The 23,337-nt window shown below is 39.0% G+C and overlaps 1 protein-coding gene across 2 annotated transcripts in view; it reads right to left on the bottom strand.

Annotated features, from left to right (window-relative positions):
- Positions 1–705: 705 nt before the first annotated feature.
- The window catches only part of UBE2E3 (ubiquitin conjugating enzyme E2 E3), a 55,215-nt gene continuing 32,583 nt past the window's right edge, over positions 706–23,337 (bottom strand). For both annotated transcript variants that reach the window (XM_041473235.1, XM_041473236.1), the window contains 3 exons: positions 6,055–6,187; positions 4,210–4,357; positions 706–3,218 (listed from right to left, as the gene is read on the bottom strand). In XM_041473235.1, the coding sequence (XP_041329169.1) occupies positions 3,121–3,218; positions 4,210–4,357; positions 6,055–6,187 (379 nt within the window). In that variant the 3' untranslated portion in view covers positions 706–3,120. The remainder of the gene's footprint in view (positions 3,219–4,209; positions 4,358–6,054; positions 6,188–23,337) is intronic.

Below are 23,337 nucleotides of genomic sequence, written 5' to 3'. Positions count from 1 at the left end.
CTTGCTTTCTATGACTCCCTGGCTATAGACTTGGAATGATCACTACTCAGAACTGATCAGTGAGACTGTCTCTACGTCAGGCACACCACACATCACTGAGATACCAAGAACATGCTAGTGTAGAAACAACAAGGCTGATATTTATTATCCTCTCCACTGTATGCAGTATTTTTATTTTTTAAACACTTACATTTACCCATCCCTTCTCATTTGCTCTGAATGTAGCCACCAGCTCAGCTGAAGAGGTGTTTACCCCTCTCTATTCCTCACGTGTGTCACAGACTGGGACTGCTGGTTTCCACACCAGATCTCTTTATGCCAGGTCATCATGGAGCCCAGTTTGGGCAGCTTCCCAGACAGACGCACGCATTCCCCATTCAAATCCCAAAGACAGCAGAAAAAGAAAAGCCCATCCAAGATGGAGAAGAAGAGGGCATGCACAGTATCTTCAGCTTCACACAAAAATGTCATTTCAGTTCACTGTTTCCCAAATACAGAGCGCAGTGATTGGTGATAGTTTTCTGTTCTATCTTCTTAAAACTGTAAAAGAGGATCAGTGCCATTTTTTGGTAGCATACAGTATTCACCCCAGCACAACCAGGAAGGAAATAGTTTGAAACACCAGCTGCTGTTCACAACCAGTGCTTTGGATATATTTCCAGCAGGGGTTTCTTCCCTCCCCATGAAAACAGACACACATTCTCATTTAACAACTAATTGATTTATTTAACAATACAAATTTCTTTCTACTGCATGGTTTAGCAGAGAGAACTTGAGAAACAAAATTAGCTTCTTTTCTTTTTCTTTTAAAGTTTAAATGTTTACACAAAAACAACCTTTACTTCAGTAAATATAAAATTTACACACAAAAAAAAATCTACATTAAAAAAGAACAGAATCATGACAAACCAACAAAAAAAATAAAAGAAAAAAAAGAGGATGGGAATTCAGTGTAAAGGATCCAATTGCAAGGAAGGCAAGATGGGGCAACACTAACAAGGCATCCCATTTGTACACCTAGGTATCTGAAGTTGTAGGTACGATACAAACCCAAAATACATTAAAATTAGAATTAAAACCTGTATTTTTATAGCAGAATATTTTATGATATAAATATCTGTAAATTCTGTAGGCAACACAGTTAGTGCATGAACTCCATAGTTTGCTCTCCACTGGAAGGTCACTGGAGTGGTGTAGGAGCACCCTGTGGCCCACGAGTGCACTAATGGTCAGCAGGGAGCAGACGTCAGACGTGCAGCCCAGATGTGATAGCCCCTTGTTTCTTTGCCAATCTGTGCTATTTCTCACACATCCAATGACATGACAAGAAATTCTGGTCACCTTCAGCAGTGATTTCCAGCACTTCATCTCCTGGCATTAGTCTGTTACCTGACTTAGGCATATTCACCTGCCAGATCCCGTTTCTCATTCCCTTTTGCACTTTTTAACCTGAACTCTAAAGCTATCTTGTAGCTACCAAGAGAGATTGGCTTCTAGGTTGAGATATTTGGGATACACAGTTCTTCAAGCCACCTTCAGGCATCTGTAGAAATATTTAAAGTAGGGTGGACAACTCATGGTCAAAGGTTATGTGATACAAAAACCAGGGGCCTGTATAGTAATGGTTAATTTTTGATCTAAATCTTTAGTATTTTTTGTATTGATTTAATATTTAAAGTTAACATTCAGCTTTCATATATTAAATGAGCAGAGCATCTTATTGATGCAAGTGCTACGTCATCTCCAAAAACACCAGGTAGTAAGGGAGACTGCAAAATTTAAAATTAAGTGTAATTTTAAAAATCATTTAAAGGAATCAAGTGTCTTTTTTTTTTATAATCAATACTGTGACTGGCAAACTATAAAAGCTTAAATTATAAAACTATTAGTGACTCTACCTTTTAAACTATAAAGCTGTATTTTTGTACTTACAGATGTTACAAAATTTCCAAGGCAGGAAGTGAAGGGGGGAAAAAGGTAGTCTAAAACACTTTTACAGATTTCATTTTCACTAAGAAAGGTTATATCCCCCACAACTGTTTTTATGTCATATAAATCTGATTAAATTCATTGTACTCCTCTCTTTTCTGGGTAGATGATACAGTGTTCAATCATGCTTTGGAAGACCTTTTTCAATGGATAACTCAGTTCTCTAGGTCAGCAATTCCAACTTGCTTTACTCAGAAAAAAAAGCACCAGACTATCTCTAACTTGGCCACCCTCCTGCAAAAAACCTTTGTAGCAAGACTGAGGCAGCCTGTTCCGAGAGCAGGACTGGCCCTGAAGCAACCAGCTACATTAACTTCTGGAGAAAGCATATGAAATGTGATCATTTCAACTTGAGAAAGAGCTGGAAAGTATTAAATTTCAGAGAATTTTAGAAATTTCACTTGTTCTGTTAAAAACAAGCCAGGGAAAACTTAATCCACAGGTGTGCATTAAACATTTAATAGCAAGTCTTTGCTTATGTATATTAATTTAAAAATTATCCACAGAGATCTGTGATACATTGGCCTTGCCTTGTTACTATAACTAAATTTATTAAAATATTAATTTAAAATAGGAAAACAAAGAAACTACTCCTTGGGGAACATGTTTATTGTGTTTGAGATGATACACTGGGTGCTCTCTGAGCTACAAAGGGAAAAAGGAAATCCTTTCATTACAAACTGACAAAGGTAAAAGTTAAAACAGTTTTCACAACAGCATGTACCACATATTGGAAATAGATCTGGGTTTAATACAAATGACATAATTCCTAGTAATCTACAGCTACCTTTAATAACTTCATACAGATAATGAATTAGGCTAAAATGCACTATAATATTTGGTTGACTTCAGGAACAGTATCCTTAGTACATCACAAAATACATTTTGATATCCCAAAGAAGCAAGACTTGCAAGTAGGCATTTTAAACATAACTAATCTACAGCTACAAACTTCTACTCTTGATAGCATTTACCTTTTTGGGGGGCAGTATCCCAGTCTTCAAAAGGATAAAAGCAGAGTAGAATCAGTATAACATATACACAGAAGTCCGTATTGTAAAGGCTATAAAGATTTGTTGCACACTGCAAAGTTGCCTTCTGCACCTTCACACTGCACAAGTAGTTTGTCATTTATGTTGCATATCTCTTGGTCCACTGTCTGGCTATCCTGTCATGTTCTGCTCTGTTGGTCAGGTATTGAGTGGCTATGCTTCCAACCAGAGGGTCAGCTGCAAAAGGCAGGAGAAAATGCATCACAATCCAAGAAAAACCCCAAGTAAAAGCATCGTTTAAAACACAGCTTCCATTCCAAAATATAGTTTAGACCAGAAATATAGTGGAGCTCTTATAAGAGATTTCCAAGAAAGCACACATGAACAAAGTACAACAAACAGAAAAAGAAAACAGGAAAAATCTGTTGTGGTTATCTGCATATGAATGAATCTTGCCTCAGGCAGGTGCTCTGCTTTCAGCCCTTTGCCTGCATGACACATTCAGCAGTGCTGCCTGGCACCCTCCTGTCAGGGAGTGCACATGACTAGAGTGAGTTAGAGCATTAGGGCTGCAGGACACACCGAGGGGAGCCCTTCAGGAGCCATCAAGCCTTTGTGCCTAAGAGGCTTTGTACTATTTCTCCCTAAGTGTGACCACTTTCTGTAAATGAACGGTCCCTTAGTACTACTGCTCAGTTCCTGCCCTGACCGCAGGCAATTAGCATCCATTGCCTAATGACACCGGTCACACAATTGCTGCTCCTCCCCTCCTCACAGGATCAAGGAAGTGTCTTTGAAAGAGGGAGAGTTCTCTCTGAACATCACCCCCCGTCAGATTTGCAAGATTAAGCCTTTCACCTGCTGTCTTAAGAGACTTCCTGCAGCCTCTTCCGACATGCAGGATTTATAAGTCAGGAGAATGTTGCTCCTTTCCTGGATGGAACACTCATTTGCTGGACCTCCTTCAATACAGACCTTCAATGACATCAGCTTATTTTCTCCATCATATCTTGGAAAAAAAACGACTTAGTACTATTTACTTTCTTTGTGTCACAGGAGTGAAAAGCATCATTAAAAGTAGGACCACATCCAATATGGAGCGCTTCATCGCAAATTTAAAAAAATATTAAATTTTATTTAATCTGGATGCAATCAAATATACAAATTACATTCCATGGCAACTAAGTCAAATGACTGAGAGTCTCTCAGTGAACTATCAACTCCTTACCTGGGTTGCAGTCTGTCAGAAGTGAACAAATAGACAGCAGAACCTTTGAAATAGTCAAAGCAGGGCTCCAGTTGTCTTTCAGGATATCCAGACAGATGACTCCCTGACTGTTGATGTTGCAGTGATAAATTCTGGTGCGGAAAGTAACCTGAAATCACAGCATAAGAGACAGAGAGAGTCATTCAGTGCTGCCCAGGGATGGTGTCCCTTGGTTCCCAGCAGCCTGTGGGATTCCCAGCTCTGCAGGGCTTCTGCAGATGCAGCTCCTCTCTGCTTGGTTTCCAAATCACAATTGTTTAACAGAAGAGTAACTATTTTCTGTAGCCTGGGCTGCCTTTAAGAAACCTACCATGATGAGATTAGGGGCATAAACTGCTTTCACACAGGCTCTCTGTACGGTACCCACAAAAATAAGGACCTACTGTATAGTATGGTAGGTATTTAATGAACATACCACATGTCAGGAACATTCTAATCACAAATGTAACTTTACTGTAGTTTCTGAAGGTGAAGAAGTAAACAGAATTTGTCTGCATGTGCAGTATTAGCTGATCTTTTTCTTTCTTTCAAAAGCCTAAATACAGACCATGAAAATTAGTCTTGTTAAATTAACAATGGAATAGTTGTCCTTACCTTCATTAGGCAGAATATAATATACAGCCAAAACAATGCTATTACACTAACTAAATTCATCCTTAAATTATTTCAGACTAATATGGATAGAGCATTTGAACATTCTGCACAAATAAGAAGTGAGAAATATGTAACTGCTTTAATTATACAAAGCACAAGAACAAATGGATTTTTTTCTTATTCATACTGATTGGGGGGAGTGGAATCCACAATATATCCTGAAAATTTAAAAACTATCATGCTCTAAAAAAATCTAAAATATTTGAATGAGGAATTTGTCTAAAACTGTGCACCACTTCAGTATAACATTCTTAATTCAGAACATATTAATACAGAGCGTATATTCTTTATGTTGCAATCATTCTAGGAATGAAAAAAGGTATTCAATTTATAGTAACATAATTATGGCCCCTGAGGTGTAAGTCGTAGAATGTTGTGTGGTAAAATGTATTCAGTCGTGACAGTTTTGCAGTGTCTTTTCTGGTGACTTGGTGAAGAGTTGTAATTTGACAGTAAGGGAGGGGAAAAGGGAAAGATCTTTAAATTCTTTCATATCCATTAGTAAATTACAATTTATTAGGTGTCCATACTATTTCTGAGCAAGGAATTGACATTTTAATTTAAGGTTAAGATTTGTTTAATTTAATAAAAAGAGCTTTTGCTCAGAAACATTATCAAACAAGATTGCTGATTTTAGCAGTAGTAAATAGACATTTTAAAATAATGGAAATTCATCACACTAATTTACCCAATTTTAAGTCACAATATAATGTTCCAGTTTTCTACGTGAACTTATTTTAGCTTTTTCTTATTTTTTAAAAAATTACTGATAATATTTAATATAGAACCAGGCTCATAACAGGAAAGACTATTATACACATATTTTAGTAGCTAGAATGACAAGAAGCAAACATAAGACGGTCTTGTGTTGTCTTCTACTAGGACTAAAATTTCTTGAATCTTACCTGTTGATCAGAATTATCATCTCATTTATCACTTGGTGAAGTTTGGAAATCAGTACTGACAGTGGTAATCAAGAAGTAAATTAGATGGGATTTTTCTGAGACTGCAAGCCAAGATTTTGGACCTTGTAGTTTTCAAGACACCATAAACAAATCTGATATTCAGAAAGCGATGTGCAGTCACTTGGCTGCAAGCTGTATTCTTCTCACATGAAAAAATGATCAGCACGATACAAATCCTTACCCTTACCTTTGGTGGCTTGAATGGATAGTCAGATGAAAATGTGATATCCAGGAAGAAAACGCCTCCTTCATATACAGAACCTGGAGGTCCAAGTATAGTAGATCTCCATTCGTAAATGTTATCTCCTTTAGGACCGGCACTGTGTAAAGAAAAAAGAGGAGAGGGAAAGAAAGAGTCAGATGTACCTTTGAGAGAGGCATTTTATGGATTTCCTTCAGCATTCATTTTATTGAATAAAAACCATTTGATTATTTTTAACACCTGCCCAATTTCCAGCTGATTTCAGTCAGCTAGGTGTTTTAAACTGGACAAAAGCTGGGTACTCTGCTGTCCCTTTGGAGAGAGAGCAATGAAATAGAATGACCATGCACTACTGGTTTTTCACTGTCCAAAGCATATCCCCAGATCTATTTTCTTGAGTATGTCATTGCTCTGAGTTTCCACATCACCCTTTCATGTTTCTACACCACCCTTTCCATGCCATCATATTCGTACACAAAAGGAGTTTTACATCTTGACCACATTCATCTTCTCTAAGCATTTAACAGATCACACCTTCATAAAAAACGTGGCTTTCAAGTATATTGATACACATTTATTGCTACTTGTTTCATAGGCTAGAGTGAAATGTTATACCCTTGGGCAGCAAAACTGGGGAAGGGTGAGAGAATCAAGTAACGTGGAACTGAGCTTCTTGCAGCAGTCATTCCAAATAACCGTTTCTTCAGGATATATTTGTGTTATGCCTCTGGGCAATCAGCAATGAGACAACGAGCCAAAAATATTTTATTTTAAGAATGCATTTCTCACTAGGGGAAGGGTTACTGTATAATTAATTATTAAACTAAAGGTTTGAAAGAATGGATAACGAACCCAGCATTTTCTCTACTTCTGAGATGTCACTAATGCTATTATCACACAGTAATCATCTAACCTCCTCAGAAAAACCCCTAACCAAACAATAAACCCCTCCCCCTTGCCCCCCAAAGGAACAATCACCAAAAAATCAAATCTTTAGCAAGCCTGGATAAAAATTAACCTAACCTTCCACAAAGGGTCCTGAACCCACCCTGCTGAGAGCCAAACTTACTGAGCTGACTGTTATAGAGAGCAACAGCACTGAACTCATGCAGACACAGTGGCTTGATCACATCTATGCAGATAAGCCAATAACACAGCACTGTAAAAGACCCTTTCAGTTTTCCCCACCCGGGCAGTTTCCCAGGCACCACCTCCATTTCCCAGACATGCTAAAGCAGCCCCATCCTTCTCCCTCTGTGGTGCCCAGGAACAGAACCTGAGGACTGTCACACATGAAGTGCACATGAACTGAGTGACAGGGCATGGCACCACACTGGAGCCTGGGAACTTGTGGTTTCTGGAACTGCTCAACACACAGAAGAAACTCCCTACAAATAGAAGGCTCTTCCTGTGTCATGTCACCTCACATATTTGTCATACATGTTTGCAGTCTGTAACACAACATGTTGGACATCCATCCTTACTATGTAGTGAAACATGGAGACACTCATCCAAGACGAGGAATATGAGCAGTCTGCACTATGGTTCTGCAATTGTCCCGCCAAAATTTAGCTATTTTTACATGAAGATCATATTTGAGAAAAAAATGCTAATTTTGATTATGAATTCACTTTCAATTCATAATTTTCCAAGATGCTCCTTATCTTGTAGACATTTCATGCACCAAATGTTGCAGTTCTTTCATAAACAGGACAAAATAATCATAGAATTTGGATGACATCCTATTTAATTAAAAACAAAAAATTATTTTATGAAGCTGTAGCTATTCTCCTGTTGCCAAAATTAAATTAGGTAACAATAGAATGCTGGCCTCCAGAGCACAGCTAGGGGGAAAAAACCTACATGTACTGTCAAAAATAAAGTTTGGGTCTAAAATCTTACTTTCTATTTGTAATGCATACATAAAAGTGGAAGGAAAATACTAGATACATTTTAAGGAAAAAAAAAAAGGAAATCTAGAAGCAAACAGGTCCATTTTTGGTAATGCAATGAACCATTTGTGCCATCAGTCACTCCAGAAGATAATTTTATTCACGCTCCCTAAAAACCAATTAGTGTAAGAACTGAAAATATTGGGGCAATAACGACAACATTTAAAACCCACACAAGCCACTGAAATGTTTCAATTAATTCTTGACATTCACCAAGCTTACAGCTAATTAGTATTGTGCTTGAAAACCAAATTTCTGTGGATCAAATCAATTTCAGTATAAGATGTCCTAATGACTGCTTTATAGTTTAATGCAGAGGTTAGTGCTCTTGCCCTGCACGTCAGGTAGCTTTCTTTCATACACCTCCAACGGCTGGACGGATTTCAGTCAAATTAATGAAATGGATGTATCAAATCAGTGACATGTTTCAGCCCAGTGAATCTGTCACGATTAAGTGCAGCACGATTCCAGGGTCAAACTATCTGGTAATCAATTACGCATCCATGAGCTGGTAGCCACAAAACACAAAATCTTGACGGAGCAGCAGGTCTCAATGACAACTTCAGTGTTTTGGCTACAGAGCATACAAGTGCAGCCCATTGCTAACAGCCTGCTGTCCTCCTAAATTAGCTTCAGAACATCACAAATTCAGTAAAGGCACCAATACTTCATTCTCAATAAAAAATCCACTTGATTAATTTTTTTACAATATGGGCTAAAAAGTCTCAGACAAAATAATAAAGCAATTTAATTGAAATGACAAAACATTATTTGCAAAATTAGGGAGGTTTACTTCATACATTAAAGATGGATTGCTTTTTAAAAATAAATTAGAGTTAACTGGCTGCATCTGCTTCCTAAGCAAATATTCATTATGCCACTTCACTGAGGGATATATACCTGATTCAGATAAGACAAAGGATTCATGACCATGCTGTAGCCAAGCTAGTCCACGGAACAGATTTAATTTACAAGTGTAACTTCAGATGGTAAATTTGAAAAGACATGAGGTTAAACTTGAGGGGCCCATGGGTTCACAGCAGGTCTGTCAAACCTAACTCTGCTGAACCCTGGCTCTCAAGTTTCACGAAGACGAAGGACAGCTTTTCCAGAACAGTGTTAAGAGCATTCATGTGGATGCAGCGGCATTCACAACAGCAAAAAGCCTGTTAGACTCCCAATGCAGTGGTTACAGAAATCCAAGTTCAGCTTTTGTTACAGTTTATTAAATCAAAATGCATTGAAAGTGCCCGCATGAAACTAAATGCAGGACAAGAAACTAGGACAAGAAATTTCCTGTCTACAGTGATGCTGGTAGCATTTTGCTTTCTGCACTCACTAAATGCACTGCTGTCAACAGCCCTCCTCTAAAACACAAGGCTCTAGATCTGGCAACAGAACGTAATTTCATAGTACTGAAACTGTGCTAATGGAGAAGAAAAAGGATGAAAGAAAATGTAATTTGGCTAAATTTGATGTTAACTCTGTGTTATGCTTCATTATGATATAGAATATGGGTCTGCAACAACATACAACTGAGGGGTGGGTGTCCTTGTTTTTAGGAAGCTTCCAACAGTGGAGTCTGTCAGACTCTAAAAGCCTTATGAGAAATGTCATTGATATCATAGAACTAAAGGTACTGCTGCTCTACATCTCAAAAAAACCACCGGGGGTGCCTACATGGCACAGGTTTAAGTGGTGGAATATTTTCTCACATTCTCCTCTCAAAGGCTCCACCCTCAGCTGTGATACCCAAACAGGCAGAATCACAGAACTGTAAAGGCTGGAAAAGGTCTCTACTCATCATTACAAAGGCAGCAGCTAACAAACCAAATAGGGCACCTAGGGTGAGAATGATGTAAGGAAAGACCTTCCTCCATCCTTCCCAATGTTTATTTCAAAATGAGATTCAGCCAAAGTAAAACTCTTGGAAGTTCTTCACAGACTGCTCAGCCACAACTCTGTCACTGTGTAATTTTTACAGCAGTGTAAGTGAAGACAGTGCTTTAAGACAGGGATAAGACATCTCTTTTGATTTTTCTTATTTCAACTGAAAGCACTAAGTAAAGAAAGAAAAATGCCCTCAAGCATGTTCCACAACCTTGTGCTTGAAAAATCCACTTCACAATGCTACAGTATAGTGAAGTTCTGCAAAATCTTCAACACAGCTTTGGAAATTGACTTTTGCAAATCCTGCTGGAAGAAAGGCACTCAGGATGTTACCAGCACAAAAGTCTCTGTTTCGGACACCACTGTCTCAGCTAAAGCTGTTGAATTATCTAGTTCAGTGTGACACCATGAGATACTAAAGGGGCTGTGACAGATCCCATCAGTATACACCATTCAGGTAAATATGCAGACCCCATCTGTAGGGAGTCTGCCTGCTTCACCATCTCAGCTTCTGAGCTCAGTGAACTCATTTCTAGTGAAAGAAAAATGCCCCAGGCTTAGGTAACTTCAACTTATCACAGAGGTGGAGATTCATATTTACCATGCAGGATATCTAATGTCTGCCCCTCAGGCTACCCAGACAATCAGGATAGAGAGAAGACCCGGAATATCTAAATGCTGCCTAACACCAATGTGTTCCATCTCTCTGGTGACACCTACCTTTCACCAACAGCATGGGGAGCCCGACTCCCAACTCGAGCCGCTAAGCTCAGCACTTGAGAAAATCCTCCTTGCCCCTCCATGCAGTGAGAAAGTGAGTAAAAACAGAGCTAGACAACGCTACCTAGCAGCACACTACCTTTTTATCTAGCTACAGATACACACTGTCATGCTGCTGGTAATTAAAGAACAAAAAATCATCTCACAAGCAACCAAAGGATCTCTGTCTGGTGCAAGCTTGCTCAGTGAGGCCTGGAGAGAGCACAAATCACTTACCAGTAGTTATGTTTTAATGTTAAGCATGGGAATAGAAAATGTTCAAAATATTTTCTTGCTTTCATATTTTCAACATTTTGAAGAAAATTTGTCCATTATCCTTTTTTTTTCTTAATTCTCTTTTCCAAGTGTGGAGGCACTCTTGTGGTTTGGGTGCAGAGTGCAAGAAAGGAAATGAACATTAATTAGAAGGTGTATGTTTGTGGGTGACTTTCAGTTCTATGACCTGTGACAAGCATGGATAACAATGTCCATTTTCTTTATTTTTCAATGCCTTGTTTGCAAGGCTCTCTGGAGTGCTTATTCTCAGCATTCATATTATCAGTACCAGTGCCTAAGCACCTCTACTTAAAGAATCTGGGTACTATATCCTATAGACACAGAAAGCATTCTGGTTTCACTGGCAGGAGCTACAAGTACAGCCCTAATTTTAGGATTACAGCATTTTTCTGCGGTTGGACACATGAGGGCTGTCTATAGCAATGTATCAAAACTGTGCAGAAAACACATTTTGATAAGGTGCTCACTATTACTAAGGTTTATATGTTAGTGCAATTTTTTTTACAAAGAAAAAGTTTCAGTCTATTGTGTTCTTTATATAGCTACAACTGTTTTTATTTTACCTGCCACTGAACTACCTCCTACATCTGTTTGCTGGAAAAGGTTATTTACTGCTTCTAGCAGATCTACAGAGGCTCTGTGGAATTGAGGATATAAGGATCTAGTTCAGTGTACAAATCTTTCCTTGTGTTACTTCCCTAAAGTCTATAATGTCCTTATGATTGAAATCTAGAAATTAGCATTAAAAAAACACAAACCCAACCTATTTTTACCTCATGGATCCCCTGATAATTCAGCTGGTTGTAAAGCAGTGCAGAACTTGTGCCCAAGGAATGGCTCAATGCAAAGCAAGTGCAACTTGAGAGCTCCTCAAAAACAGCATGCCTACTCCAAGCAAAGTGCTGATCCATCCTAAACTAACTTGGCCAAACCATACACGTTCAAAAACCATCCATGGATTATTAGCTTCATGCTTAATCAGGTGTCATTTGCCCTCGTACAGCCAGAGCCAGCATGAACTTTACTTGCTTGCTCTGGCTTAGAAATGTAACCACGTGGCTGTGTTTGGTTCAGGTCACACTGTACCACCAGAGGACCTGAGCCAGTGCAGATCTGCTATTAATCACCCTGAAGGGAAAGATGTGTTTTACACCACTAGAACCTCCAGTGCTAAACTTGCCATTACTAGAAGAATCTACACCGTTGTTACCAAAGGAAGTTAAGTAAAAAATCATTTGCTAATTCCATCAAAGCTGTAAAATGTAGAAAATCCCAGAAATGTATTTTGGAAAGCTGACAGTTTTTCCACTGCCTAAAGCCCCATTAAATTGGTTCATTGCTACAATAGCTTTAGATTACTTTTCTCCTGCTAGTTTCTAGGACCTTTCTTGCTGCAGTTAGAAGTCTGTGCAGGCTCCTTCCATCTTCCAGAACAACCCAAGCCAATTACGGAGGCAGAATTCCTGTAATTTTTCTTTTGAAAAAGTAACTAAATACCAGAACGCAATTTGCTAAATTACAACAGAAATACTTAACTTAAACCATGAAACAAAACACATCAGATTTTCTGTGTCTATGCTCCTGACAGAGGAGTTGAATCCAGGCAATACACAAAAAAGTTTACCAAATGTGAGTTGTTTCTGAACACAGAAATCTCATAGGCATGAAGAAATTTAAAATAGATGTTCAGCAGGAACTAACTTGAAACATGCACAGAAATCCCTCCCATATGCCTACACTGGAGAAATTATCCATACTACCTAATAAAACAGAGAGCAGGACAGTCAGTAAAGGGAAACATTTCCTGCTACTCCACCATGTGTTCATAATAACAAAGCTTTAATTTAGCATAAAATAAAAGACCAGATCCCTTTCATCAGTGTTGAAAGACCTGTAGTGCTAGTGTCAAAACACTATTTTCTTGCTGTTGATATAAAACTCAATTTGTACTAGGGCTAAATCGTTGAAGAATTTCTTTCGTTGAAGAAATTTATCTAGCAGGTACACAGTTCCCATTTTTCTTCCAGTCAATTTACTGATGAACCTGGGTTTAGCAAACATGGAAAATTTTGCTTTTCTTCTGTGAGAGAGGATTCTTCTCAACTCCCTAACACAAACAAAACTCATTTGGGCTACACACACATTTTGTTTTTCAGTGTGTTTAGCCTCCATTCTGATTCTAGCAATTCGCACTGAAAGAATCACATGGTACCTGAGATCACATGGTACCTAGTTTAAGGTGTCAAATACATCCAGAAGATGTGTGCTGTGGAGTATGACTGCAACATACAGGTCCCAAATCCCAGACCACCACCTTACCCTCAGGAGATTACATCATAAGTAATTAATTCAGTTTTTCTGGGTCATCCACGTGTTTCAGGCATCAGCCACCTCCACCCTTCACTGCAAAATCTTCACGTCACAAAGCTAAGTGACACTGAGAAATCCAGTTTAGGATTTCCTCCCAATATTTTCAATAACACTTTTAATGTCAACAAAGAGAAAAACCTATTGTTCCCAACATCCCTTATGCACACCCTTCAGATGGAGGAGGAAAGAAGCTAAAACAATTTCACTAAAAGACCTAATTAAAAATACAACTGGCTTTAAAAATGTCGTAAACTTATAAATACTCATGCCTAAGAACAAGAAGTGGGCAATTTCAACAGACTAAACCTGCAAGTTAAGCTATTCAAATGAAAACCCCAGCTATCAAGCTACACCAAATACCTAACTGGTAGGCATTTTCAAATGTATTAAAAATGTGACCAATGTATAAAAAAATCTTCTACCTCTCTCATAATCATAAAATTATGTTTTATTTTTTAATGAAGGTACCTTCTTCCAAAAATTGAAAGGAACATCTAAAAACAGTATTTTTCAAGACAGAAAGCACACAGGTGAATTAGAGAATCACCACCATCCAATAATTCAAGCCCAAAGGCAGACTCTGTGATTAAACTTGTGAACCGCGTTAATGTTGTGGAAAAATTTGATTCTAATATCATAAAAGAATAAAGTGCAATTTATAGAACATGATTTATTCAGGAACTTCATGAAGGACCAAGAAAGAGAGAATTGCTGAGAAGTCACCTTCACTGAAATGTGTGTGTATCCACCTGTCAAGAAGGTGAACACCCAACATGCCTGGTGCTCCCACAGTGGAACCTCCTCCTCTACCTCCAGGATGTCCAGGATTGGGTTTCTCTATCACTTCACAACAACAGAGCTACAAGCATTTCCCCCTCCTCTAAAAAATCAGTTTTCAACTTCAGCAAAGAAGTTTCAGCTTGCCCATGCAGAAATAAAAACAAGATCAGCCAGTCAGATAACCTTGCCATCATTACCACACATTAACACTCTGAATAAGAAGCACCTACTTGGGGATTTATGACTTCTAATACATGTATATCAGTTCTGTACTAAGAGCTGTTTAATTCTAACACCCTAAAAGTTAACCTGTAGTGAGCACTGAATATTTTCATTTAAAATAAGCCTGTATTTTCAGCATCTAAGTCAGTTCTTGGTCCAGCCTTCCTAACCCTCTAGCACAGGCTTTCTCCAAATGTAATTCTATTATTACTTTTAAGTATTTTCTTCCTCTTGCCTCTATCCATTTCCACATCAGACTGTACAGCATAACAAACCAGAAAATGCTGTGCCACAGCTCCCTGTGTCAGATGCCTACTTTGAAGCCATAAAAGTCTGATGCAAATCTCTGTAACTAGAAAAAGGCTGTATTTCTCAAAAAAGGATTGTTCTTTCCCAGTTCATACACCAAGACTTTCTCCACCTTGCATACAATATGGACACCTTCTCCAGTCCAGCTCCTTTCCAGACATGCTTGGGGTCACCATGTGGACTAGCTGAATTGAAAATAGTTACCTGTTTTGAAGGGGCATGAATCTGATTAGGCAAAACTAAAAAACTTGTCCAGCACAACAGTTCAATGTTCAGAAGGTTTGTCTTTAGTTATGTCTCCACACCGGCCAACAAAATTTCCTACATTGAGGGTTGATTAAATAAGCTTCTCACTTTTTTTTCTTTTCTCACTGAAATGAACACCACAACTCTGACTATGAGCTTTAAACTCTGCTTAGAGCAAAATGATGACAAGCTTCACATTCCGTGTGGGGGACAAGTTTATCATTGCTGGCAATTTTTACATATCTCATTTATTATTTGATATTAATTGCTTTGTGGTGCTGAGCAAGTTGAGAAGTAACCAGTGACTGCTGCCAAGACTCCTGGATACAGCAGCTGGCTGCAGACTGGCTTGGATGCCAGCACCAGCACAAGAACTGCTGCAGTGGGGAGGAGGGCAAAAGTGGGGGCTGCAGCAGCTCAACCCAAGCTGGCTTAACACATGCTGGAATTATATTCTGCATGTGCAGCTCCAGAGCTACAGCAGGGATGAAGTCAGGGCTCAGGATCCTCTCTCTGACACTATTCCACAACGTTCATTTAGTATGGCAGCTGTAGAGTGACCCAACATTATGGGCATTACCTGCCCTGTACCAGGACAGGGCATGCTCCATTTGGGTTCTGAAACATTAGCCCAACAATGTCCACTTCACTAGTTAAATATGAGTGCTTGGAGAGTTTCAAAACAAACCAACTGGGGATAAGAATCTGCTTTGTGTAATGCAGAACTGGAGACAGATGAAGCAACACTTGGTACAGAGAATATAAAAAATGTAATTTGTGGATAAAAAGCATTAAAACACTGGGAATACCTACTTTAGTTCCAAAAGCAGAGCAATTCAAAGGAATAGAGAAAGCGTCATGCATACAAATACACATAAATCAATGTCTGATATGAATATATTTTACTCCAAAAAAGTGTACTACACTAAAGGAAAATGTGAAGATAATAATAATTTCAGGGGAAAGAAAGGTCAATAAACATCTGAGTGAAACAAGTCTCATCTAGTAAAATCTGTTTATTGAAAAGCCAGATCCAGCCCAACTATTGCTTCCTCTACCAATAATAATTTAATATTCAAAGCATATGTTTTCTGTGGATATAGCTGTAGTGTAAGGAGCAGAGAGTGTACCCCTGGGAGCAGCGCTTTGCACCCTTCTCTAAGGGAGCTGCCACTGCTTAGGACAAGCTAGGGAATTTGCGACCCACATGGAATTCTGCTGTTGAGCTTGGACCACTGGTACCTCTGGACCAAGATATGCTGGAACTCCATTGTAAGAAAAGTCATTTTCTCTCACAGCCCAGACTCTAGGCAGCTGCTGGGAAGTGTCATTTTACTGCCTGCAGCAGATACAGAAGCTCAGACCTTGGGCAAATCAAAAGCACATGGACCGCACAGACACTGGGTGCTAAATCCTTCTTTCCAATAGCTCAGGCAGCTGCACCAGTTGCACCACATTCAGGAATTAGATACTGCTACAACACAGATATGGAATAGCTGTGATCTTAAGAAAAAAAGGCTCACGCTGTGTATGGTTTTTATTTGAAGCTATAAGCATGATTTATCAGTGGAGATAATGTCTACTGCAGCAAAATTCATCAGGTTATATACAAATTAAGTATAATCTCTTCCAACATGTCCTAATATTATATATTCATACGTAACTCTACTTCCTTCATATTTTCAGTCAGTTTAATTTAGTGAACATCATTAACCACACATTGGCTTACATTTGCAGTCTAGGAAAAGTAATTTTCTTTCTGATAACAAATCTCAATAAAACTCTTTCTCTGCTGCAAATGCCTAATTTTTAAGTAGTGCACTGCTATAAAATTAGCTTAAGACAGGCTGTCTGCTCATTGCACTTAATGGACTCAGAGCTGAAAAGATAAACATTGTTACTAGTAGTGAGTGTGCTGGGACTGCCTGCTGATGTTTAGATGGTAAAATATTTGTAAAAAAAAAAAAAAGAAGTAGTAAATATATAATTTTGTTTTTAACCCTTTTACTGCAGATATCTAAGACAAGATCAATATTCTGTTTTACACAAAGAATAATAAACATGACAGGGCAATGACTTGATGAAAGTACCTGTACAGGTAAGGGGCAGAACAGGGTACAGAAGTAGTCTCCCAAGTCTCTGACAAGTAACCAAAGCACTAGGTCTCAGCAATTCCCATTCACTGCTTGAAGGTTTATACATCTGAGCTTCAGAAACCACACAAACACCCCTTATCCTTTAACCAGATGTAGAGAAGTGCTCCCAAGAGACAACTTACAAAACTAACTCAAATGGCAAGTTTTCTTTCTTGCTTAAATCTTCCTTAATGAAACAAAACAAAACAAAGCAAAAACAACAAAAAAAACCCCACAACAGTGCTGGAAAATAACAATAGTAGTAGTAATAATAACAACAACAATAATGATGATAATAACAAAAGGATCAAGCTCTGGCCTAGCTCCAGGTCCATTGCACCTGAGCATGCTACCTTACTTCCCTGGAGAAGGTTGCCAGGTGCCAGCTCCGACAGCAGTGCCAAGCCTCTCTGGCATTTTGGGCTGGGCAGGGGAGTACCCAGCCAGTCATGCTCCAGCAACTCCCAGCTGTGGTGCAGCCACTGGGGAGCACAGCAAGCTGGTGTGGGGCAGACTGGCACATTGGCTCGGGCAGGGAAAGCCATGAGAGAACTCTTTGATAGCTTGTTCCCTTTCCCCATTGTGCCAAGCAAATGCCAGAACAGAAGACAATCCTGCAATGGGAGAAATACTGGACTATTTTTTTTTTTTTTTTTTTTTTTTGTAGGAGTTAGTTTTCCAAAGGGGTAGTCATAAAGCTTTCAGTAGGCCGCTGATAATTTGTGAATGCAAAGATCCAGCTTTTCAGAGTTCGGCTTCATCTCACCCCTGCTCTCCCTTCACCAAGCAGCAGCAGCTTTCACAGGGCAGGACTCCATAAGAACTGGAAGCTAATAACCAGATGTCTTGGAAATCTTTCCAATCTGCACAGCTTCATCCAGTTTCCAATGCTTAGCATTAGCTCTTTTGGAACCTCTTCATCCTTATTTTGTGTAACAAATTTTCAACAAGGCAGGAGTTCTTTGTTCTCTCCCAATAAAACAACCTAAAATGTTAACACTTCAGCATGAAACTAATGAACTAAATGCACTTTTCCAGAGATCTGAGCAGACATACGGGCATTTCCAGATTTATGTGAAAACATATTAATCCTGGAAGAAGTCCTCTAGGCTGTGTTTTTAAAATAACTTCAGAACTACAAAAATTAATACAAACAACAGTTGTAAATTATCTGTGTTTTGCCAAGCATATGGCCACTCAAGTGCTGCAGTTATTGAGGATAACCCAAAATAAAATCTTATAGGGGGATGAAAAGAGAACCAAGGACCAAGTCAGACATTTACTTAGATGCAACAGCTTTGTCCACAACATTTTATTCCAAATAATGCTAGTGGCAATGCAGAGCACTAAGTATTCAAGTCTACAACTTAGAAGGATGGAAATTATTTTAAAGTGTCTCCTCTTGGGGGATATAGTGAAAAAGATGAAGAGTTGGTTGAGTATTTCTGTTCCTGCAGTACTGCTGACACAGGAGATTGTCAGTTTGATACAACCTATTTCACAGGGATACTTACCAAGTAACTGGATGGATTCTGTACAAAGTGGGAATATAGACCCCAATATAGACCCCATTCACATGAATCCTCCAGCTGGCAGAATTGGGAAGGCTTTGAAACACCACAGAAAGCAGCTGGCAGCATATCTGTATGTGCAGTTGATTGCAAAGCAAATGTCTGACCATGCTCTCACTGTTCTATGGAAGGGGACGTAGTAGGAAATGTATCCTATGCCCAGAGCCAAGAGGAATGGTTGACATACAGATTTTTGGTAGCTGTACAGTGGCAATGTCCTGTTTAACATCAGCATTGCTTTATTTAAACTTCTTTGGACAAAAGAGTTTTCACCTTGGGCAAAACACCAAGACTGTTGAATGCCACCTGCAGAAAGACTGTCATGACTAAAATTGGAAGCAATACCTTCACTTTTATTTTGTACAAATTCTACCCTGTGGATGTTGTCAATTACATACTATAAAAATAAGTAACCTTTATCAGCACTCACTTTTAAATGTATTTAGATGCATGAATTTTAGGTAATAAGCCTACAACACTCGGTACTCCTTGAAGGCTGAAGTTCATCTCTTACAAGTATCATCTTGCCTCCCTTCTCCAAAATACTAACTTAAGTACCAAAAATATGGTTCTTAATAGATGATATTCAAAACCATTCAGAAACATCAATGTCCCAAACCACGTGAAACATAAATCACAATTTCAATTTGAGCTGCTTTTTCAAGCAAACACTAATATTCACTAAAAAAAAAAAATCTGTGGCTAAAAGGAAGTGGCAAACATAGAATTAGCTGTGTTCACATGTGGATGACTATCCAGGAAGATTGTGATGACATGAAGCTGCCCTTTTAGCAGGCACAGAATGACATAATCCCCCTGTTGCTGGCATGGCCCAAACAGCAAAACTGGCCCCTTCTACAAGTTACATCCTCTGTGCCTTTTGGAGAAAGGAAGTAAGAAGCCCCATCCATTCAAGACAGTGCTGCTCCTGAGCTACATGGCTGTGATCAACTCAAGGCCCGCATGGGCTTCCACATGGGAGTCAAAAGTGTAATGCTAAAGCAGCAACACTGGTTTTTTTTCAATCAGACTACAAGTAAACTGTTTAGAATATATTCTATGAAGAGAAGTACTGCAAAATGTGGTACTATTCTCCTGCTGACAGTCAATGCTGAACTGATCTATCAGTCATTTCTGACTTTTTCCATAAGCTTTCCTTGTCAATCTTGGCAATCCTTGGCAGCTCTCAGGAGCTCATCCTAAGTTTTTGCATATTTAAAAACAAAGAAAAGATTTACACCATTTTCCTTTAGGGCACTTGGCTCCCCAAGCTATCCTGAATGCCTTAAACACTTCCATGAATCTTCTTTTTTTAAAATGTTAACGAATTTCAGTCATTATAACAGCAATTTTACGAGTGTGGCTTTTTGAAAAGATAGATCACCTAGCATGCTCTGAAGCAGTCAATCTATAACACTTTCACATGCCTCTCAAACACTTCAGAAATTGCACCTCCCTTTCAAGATCTGCCCTGGAGAGACCTCCAGCACCTGGCATGACCTCAATAGCCAGCGACTCATCTGAGCCATGGAAGATGCAGCAATCCATTCCTTATACAAGGTGCTAAACCACCCAAGGTATAAAGACAGTAATTAGCAGTATGAAGTGGAACATGTCATGGTGATATATTTTTGATGATGCTTCTTTGTGTTCTTTCCCTTTTGAAACCTTTATATATACTCTGCAGATTGGCATTTCTGTGCTTCTTGGATCAACTTAGTGGTTATGCGAAGCCTTCCTACGAACAAGAATTACATTAGTCACTTAAAAATCAACTGCCTACACAGTCATAAACTAATCCACTCAGCTCAATTATATTGGAGCTACAGATCCTGACCAGACCTGCAGTGTGATGTGGGGAGAACTTTGTGGAGCACTGAAAAGGGTCAGCCTGCCAGGCTCTGGAGAGAGAGTCCCATTGGGATGTCTCTTGGAGACCCTCCCCACACAGCAGGAATAGGGCAGCAAGGACCCACCTTGCAAATATCCCAGCTTTCAAAATCCCTAATGCTCTGAGTCAGGCTCCACCCTCAAACCCAAATAAGAGCCAGGAGGCAATTTTGCTGGCACTTCCAATAAAGTGCTGCCTAAAAAACAGGCACAGGCTGTATTTTAGCTTCTGAATGGTCTCTGGGCACAGCTCCAAGCAGCAGATCATAGTCAAGGAAAAAGGTGAAGCAGGAATGGCTAAGAGTTGTATCTAAACAACATGGTACATTTGATATGCCAAGCACAAATAATCTAAACATAGCTGTCTATCTGGCAATAGAAAGCAGCCAACAGAAAAATAAATCCCAGCTTTTAAACACTGACTTGCCTCCAGCTTTATCTACTTGTTGATTGACTAATTTTGACAAGTTTGGTCCACAAAACTAATGTACCATTTCTGCAGACTGTATGTTTCCAGCCTCCTTATAGTTCAAATTTTCAAGCTCTTTACACCTTCCCACTCTATTCACAGCCTTCTCAACCTCCCTTCAGGAATGCAAGAAAAAAGTATGTCGTCACTAAAAACTCAGCCAGCAGAGACTGACTGCAGTTCTCCCAGAATGCACACACATTTTCTCTACCTCTCTTCCTCCATCTGGCTCAGCTGAATGCCTCCTACCTCTTCCAAAAAAATCTTCTGCCCTTTCCTTGAATAAGCCCCTAGTAATCCTTCTAACTGTCACTCTTCTTACAATGAAGGCAATCCTCATCCCATGAAGACAAAATTCCTTTTCCTAGACAATCCCTCAGATTCAAGGAAGAAACATTAATTATAAATGACATAGTTGCACGCTTCCTATCCGTTGAAAATACATATCAGACACACAGCAATACCAAAGTGTCATTCACCATCACTGATTCCAACTGGCTGAATTACTCACCTTAGACTCATATTCAAACTGGAGGAGTTTTATTGACAAAACTTTACTTCTGAGCATGCCATACAACTAACAGCAACTACTAAGAACTAGAGCATTTTTTCTTCCTGAATTTCTAGTCAAATGACCATCTTTTTACGTAGTTGTGTGAAGCTGATTGTGGACAACCAAAAAAAGACAGCTGAAATACCAAGAATAAATTAATTTTGTTACCTTGCTGGCTAGAGGATCCCAAAACCACACTGGATGGCAGACATGCAAAATGAGGGTGCAGGCACCATCAGGCTCAGCCCAATCCCAGGCAGGGCATCAGGGCTGCTGTTTGCACCCATTTATCAAAGGGCCACGCACGCATGGGTTAACACCATGCTGTGATTTTCCTCTCTGCTTTTTATGATCTCTGTTTTGATCTCTCTCCCAAGACAGGGAGCTCAAGCATGTCTGGGAGAGGGCCTCCAAGTTTCTGTAAACACCTGTGTTATCTCTACACAGAAATTCCACTTCTCAAACATACAAAGGATAAACAGCAGTAGGCATAATATATGGTTTCCCACACTGTTATTTTCCAGGCCTTGGCATTCCCAGCTGCAAGGTCACTTGATGGAATCTACCATCCTCCTTGCCATTCTTCCACTTTCAACCCTTCCCTCCCCACACTGGCAAAATACTTCTTAGCTGGTGTATGTCTGTAGCGCAATACAAAAATAATAATGTTTTTACTATAAATTAAGTCTAAAGAGGATGAGTCTAAACAGCTCTAGCTGTTTGCATCTTAATCTCGAAACAGTATCAATGAAAATCTGCTGCAGTTACCTGAAATACTTTGATCTGTTAACAGTGCTTATATTCCTCCTGTCAACATTTATTTTTCCTCAAAAGTCTTTCTTTTAAATCTAGAAATATTTCAATAGCAAGGAATAAAAAAGGAAAAGGAAAATGACAAGGAAATATTAGAGGAGATGATTAAATATTCATAAACTAGGTAATGCTAAATTCAAAGTTACACATGACAACTTTAAGTCTGAACTCTCCTATAAGTTCCTGACATTCCCTTTAACTACCTGACTGTACACTCTGTCTTATATAATGTTTCACAATTTCAGAGACACCACCTATTAGTAAGACAAATATTTTGTACCTATAACCTATACAGCAAACTGTCTATACCCAGCTTCCTGCCAGTCAAAATACTAAAATACCAGAGAACAGCTATGGCTCACACGGCAAGCTGAGTTCACCACTAACATCCCTTGAGAGAATTATGAGGGTAACTGCTAAAAGGAACTACATGTTATATAACCATTAACTTTGATAAGGAAGAAAAAGTCTTGGAGAATAGCAGGGCCTTTTTGCTAGGAAAGATATCAAACTAATGCCAGTGTCATAACAGAAGAATGAGGCAAATGCACAAAAAAAATAAAATATAACAGGATGTATTAAATGCACATGAAAACAGGCAAAACCAGCATCTTCAATTTGAAAAACAAACAAATTTAAAGCAACTGTACAGTACAGGACAGTAGTATGCACAATTTTAGAGATACTGCAATCAGCCTGTTTGCCATAAAAATACATGTACACATTCAGATTTGCAATTGTTTTACACTTGGGTATTTGCAAAGTTGTCCAAGCAGCAGCAGCTGCATTCTTTCTGAGCTTAGTACTCCAAATCCTCATTTTTTGTAAGAAAGCCTAAAAATGGTAAGACATAAAAAAATCCCCTGATTTCTTCACAGTTCTCAGCCAAATACACTGAGAGTTTCCTTGTTTGCTCTCAGTTCCCTGACCACAACGCTTGCCCAGCACAGGGCTGCTTCCCTGCCTCCTGCTTTGTTTCAGCTACGCCACACTGATGTTACTTTTCTACAAC

This window comes from Pyrgilauda ruficollis, unplaced genomic scaffold (assembly GCF_017590135.1).
Source record: "Pyrgilauda ruficollis isolate IOZ18807 unplaced genomic scaffold, ASM1759013v1 scaffold3, whole genome shotgun sequence".
Taxonomy (NCBI): domain Eukaryota; kingdom Metazoa; phylum Chordata; class Aves; order Passeriformes; family Passeridae; genus Pyrgilauda; species Pyrgilauda ruficollis.
Note: the sequence above shows the minus strand (reverse complement) of the source record. Positions and strands in the feature narration are given on the sequence as shown.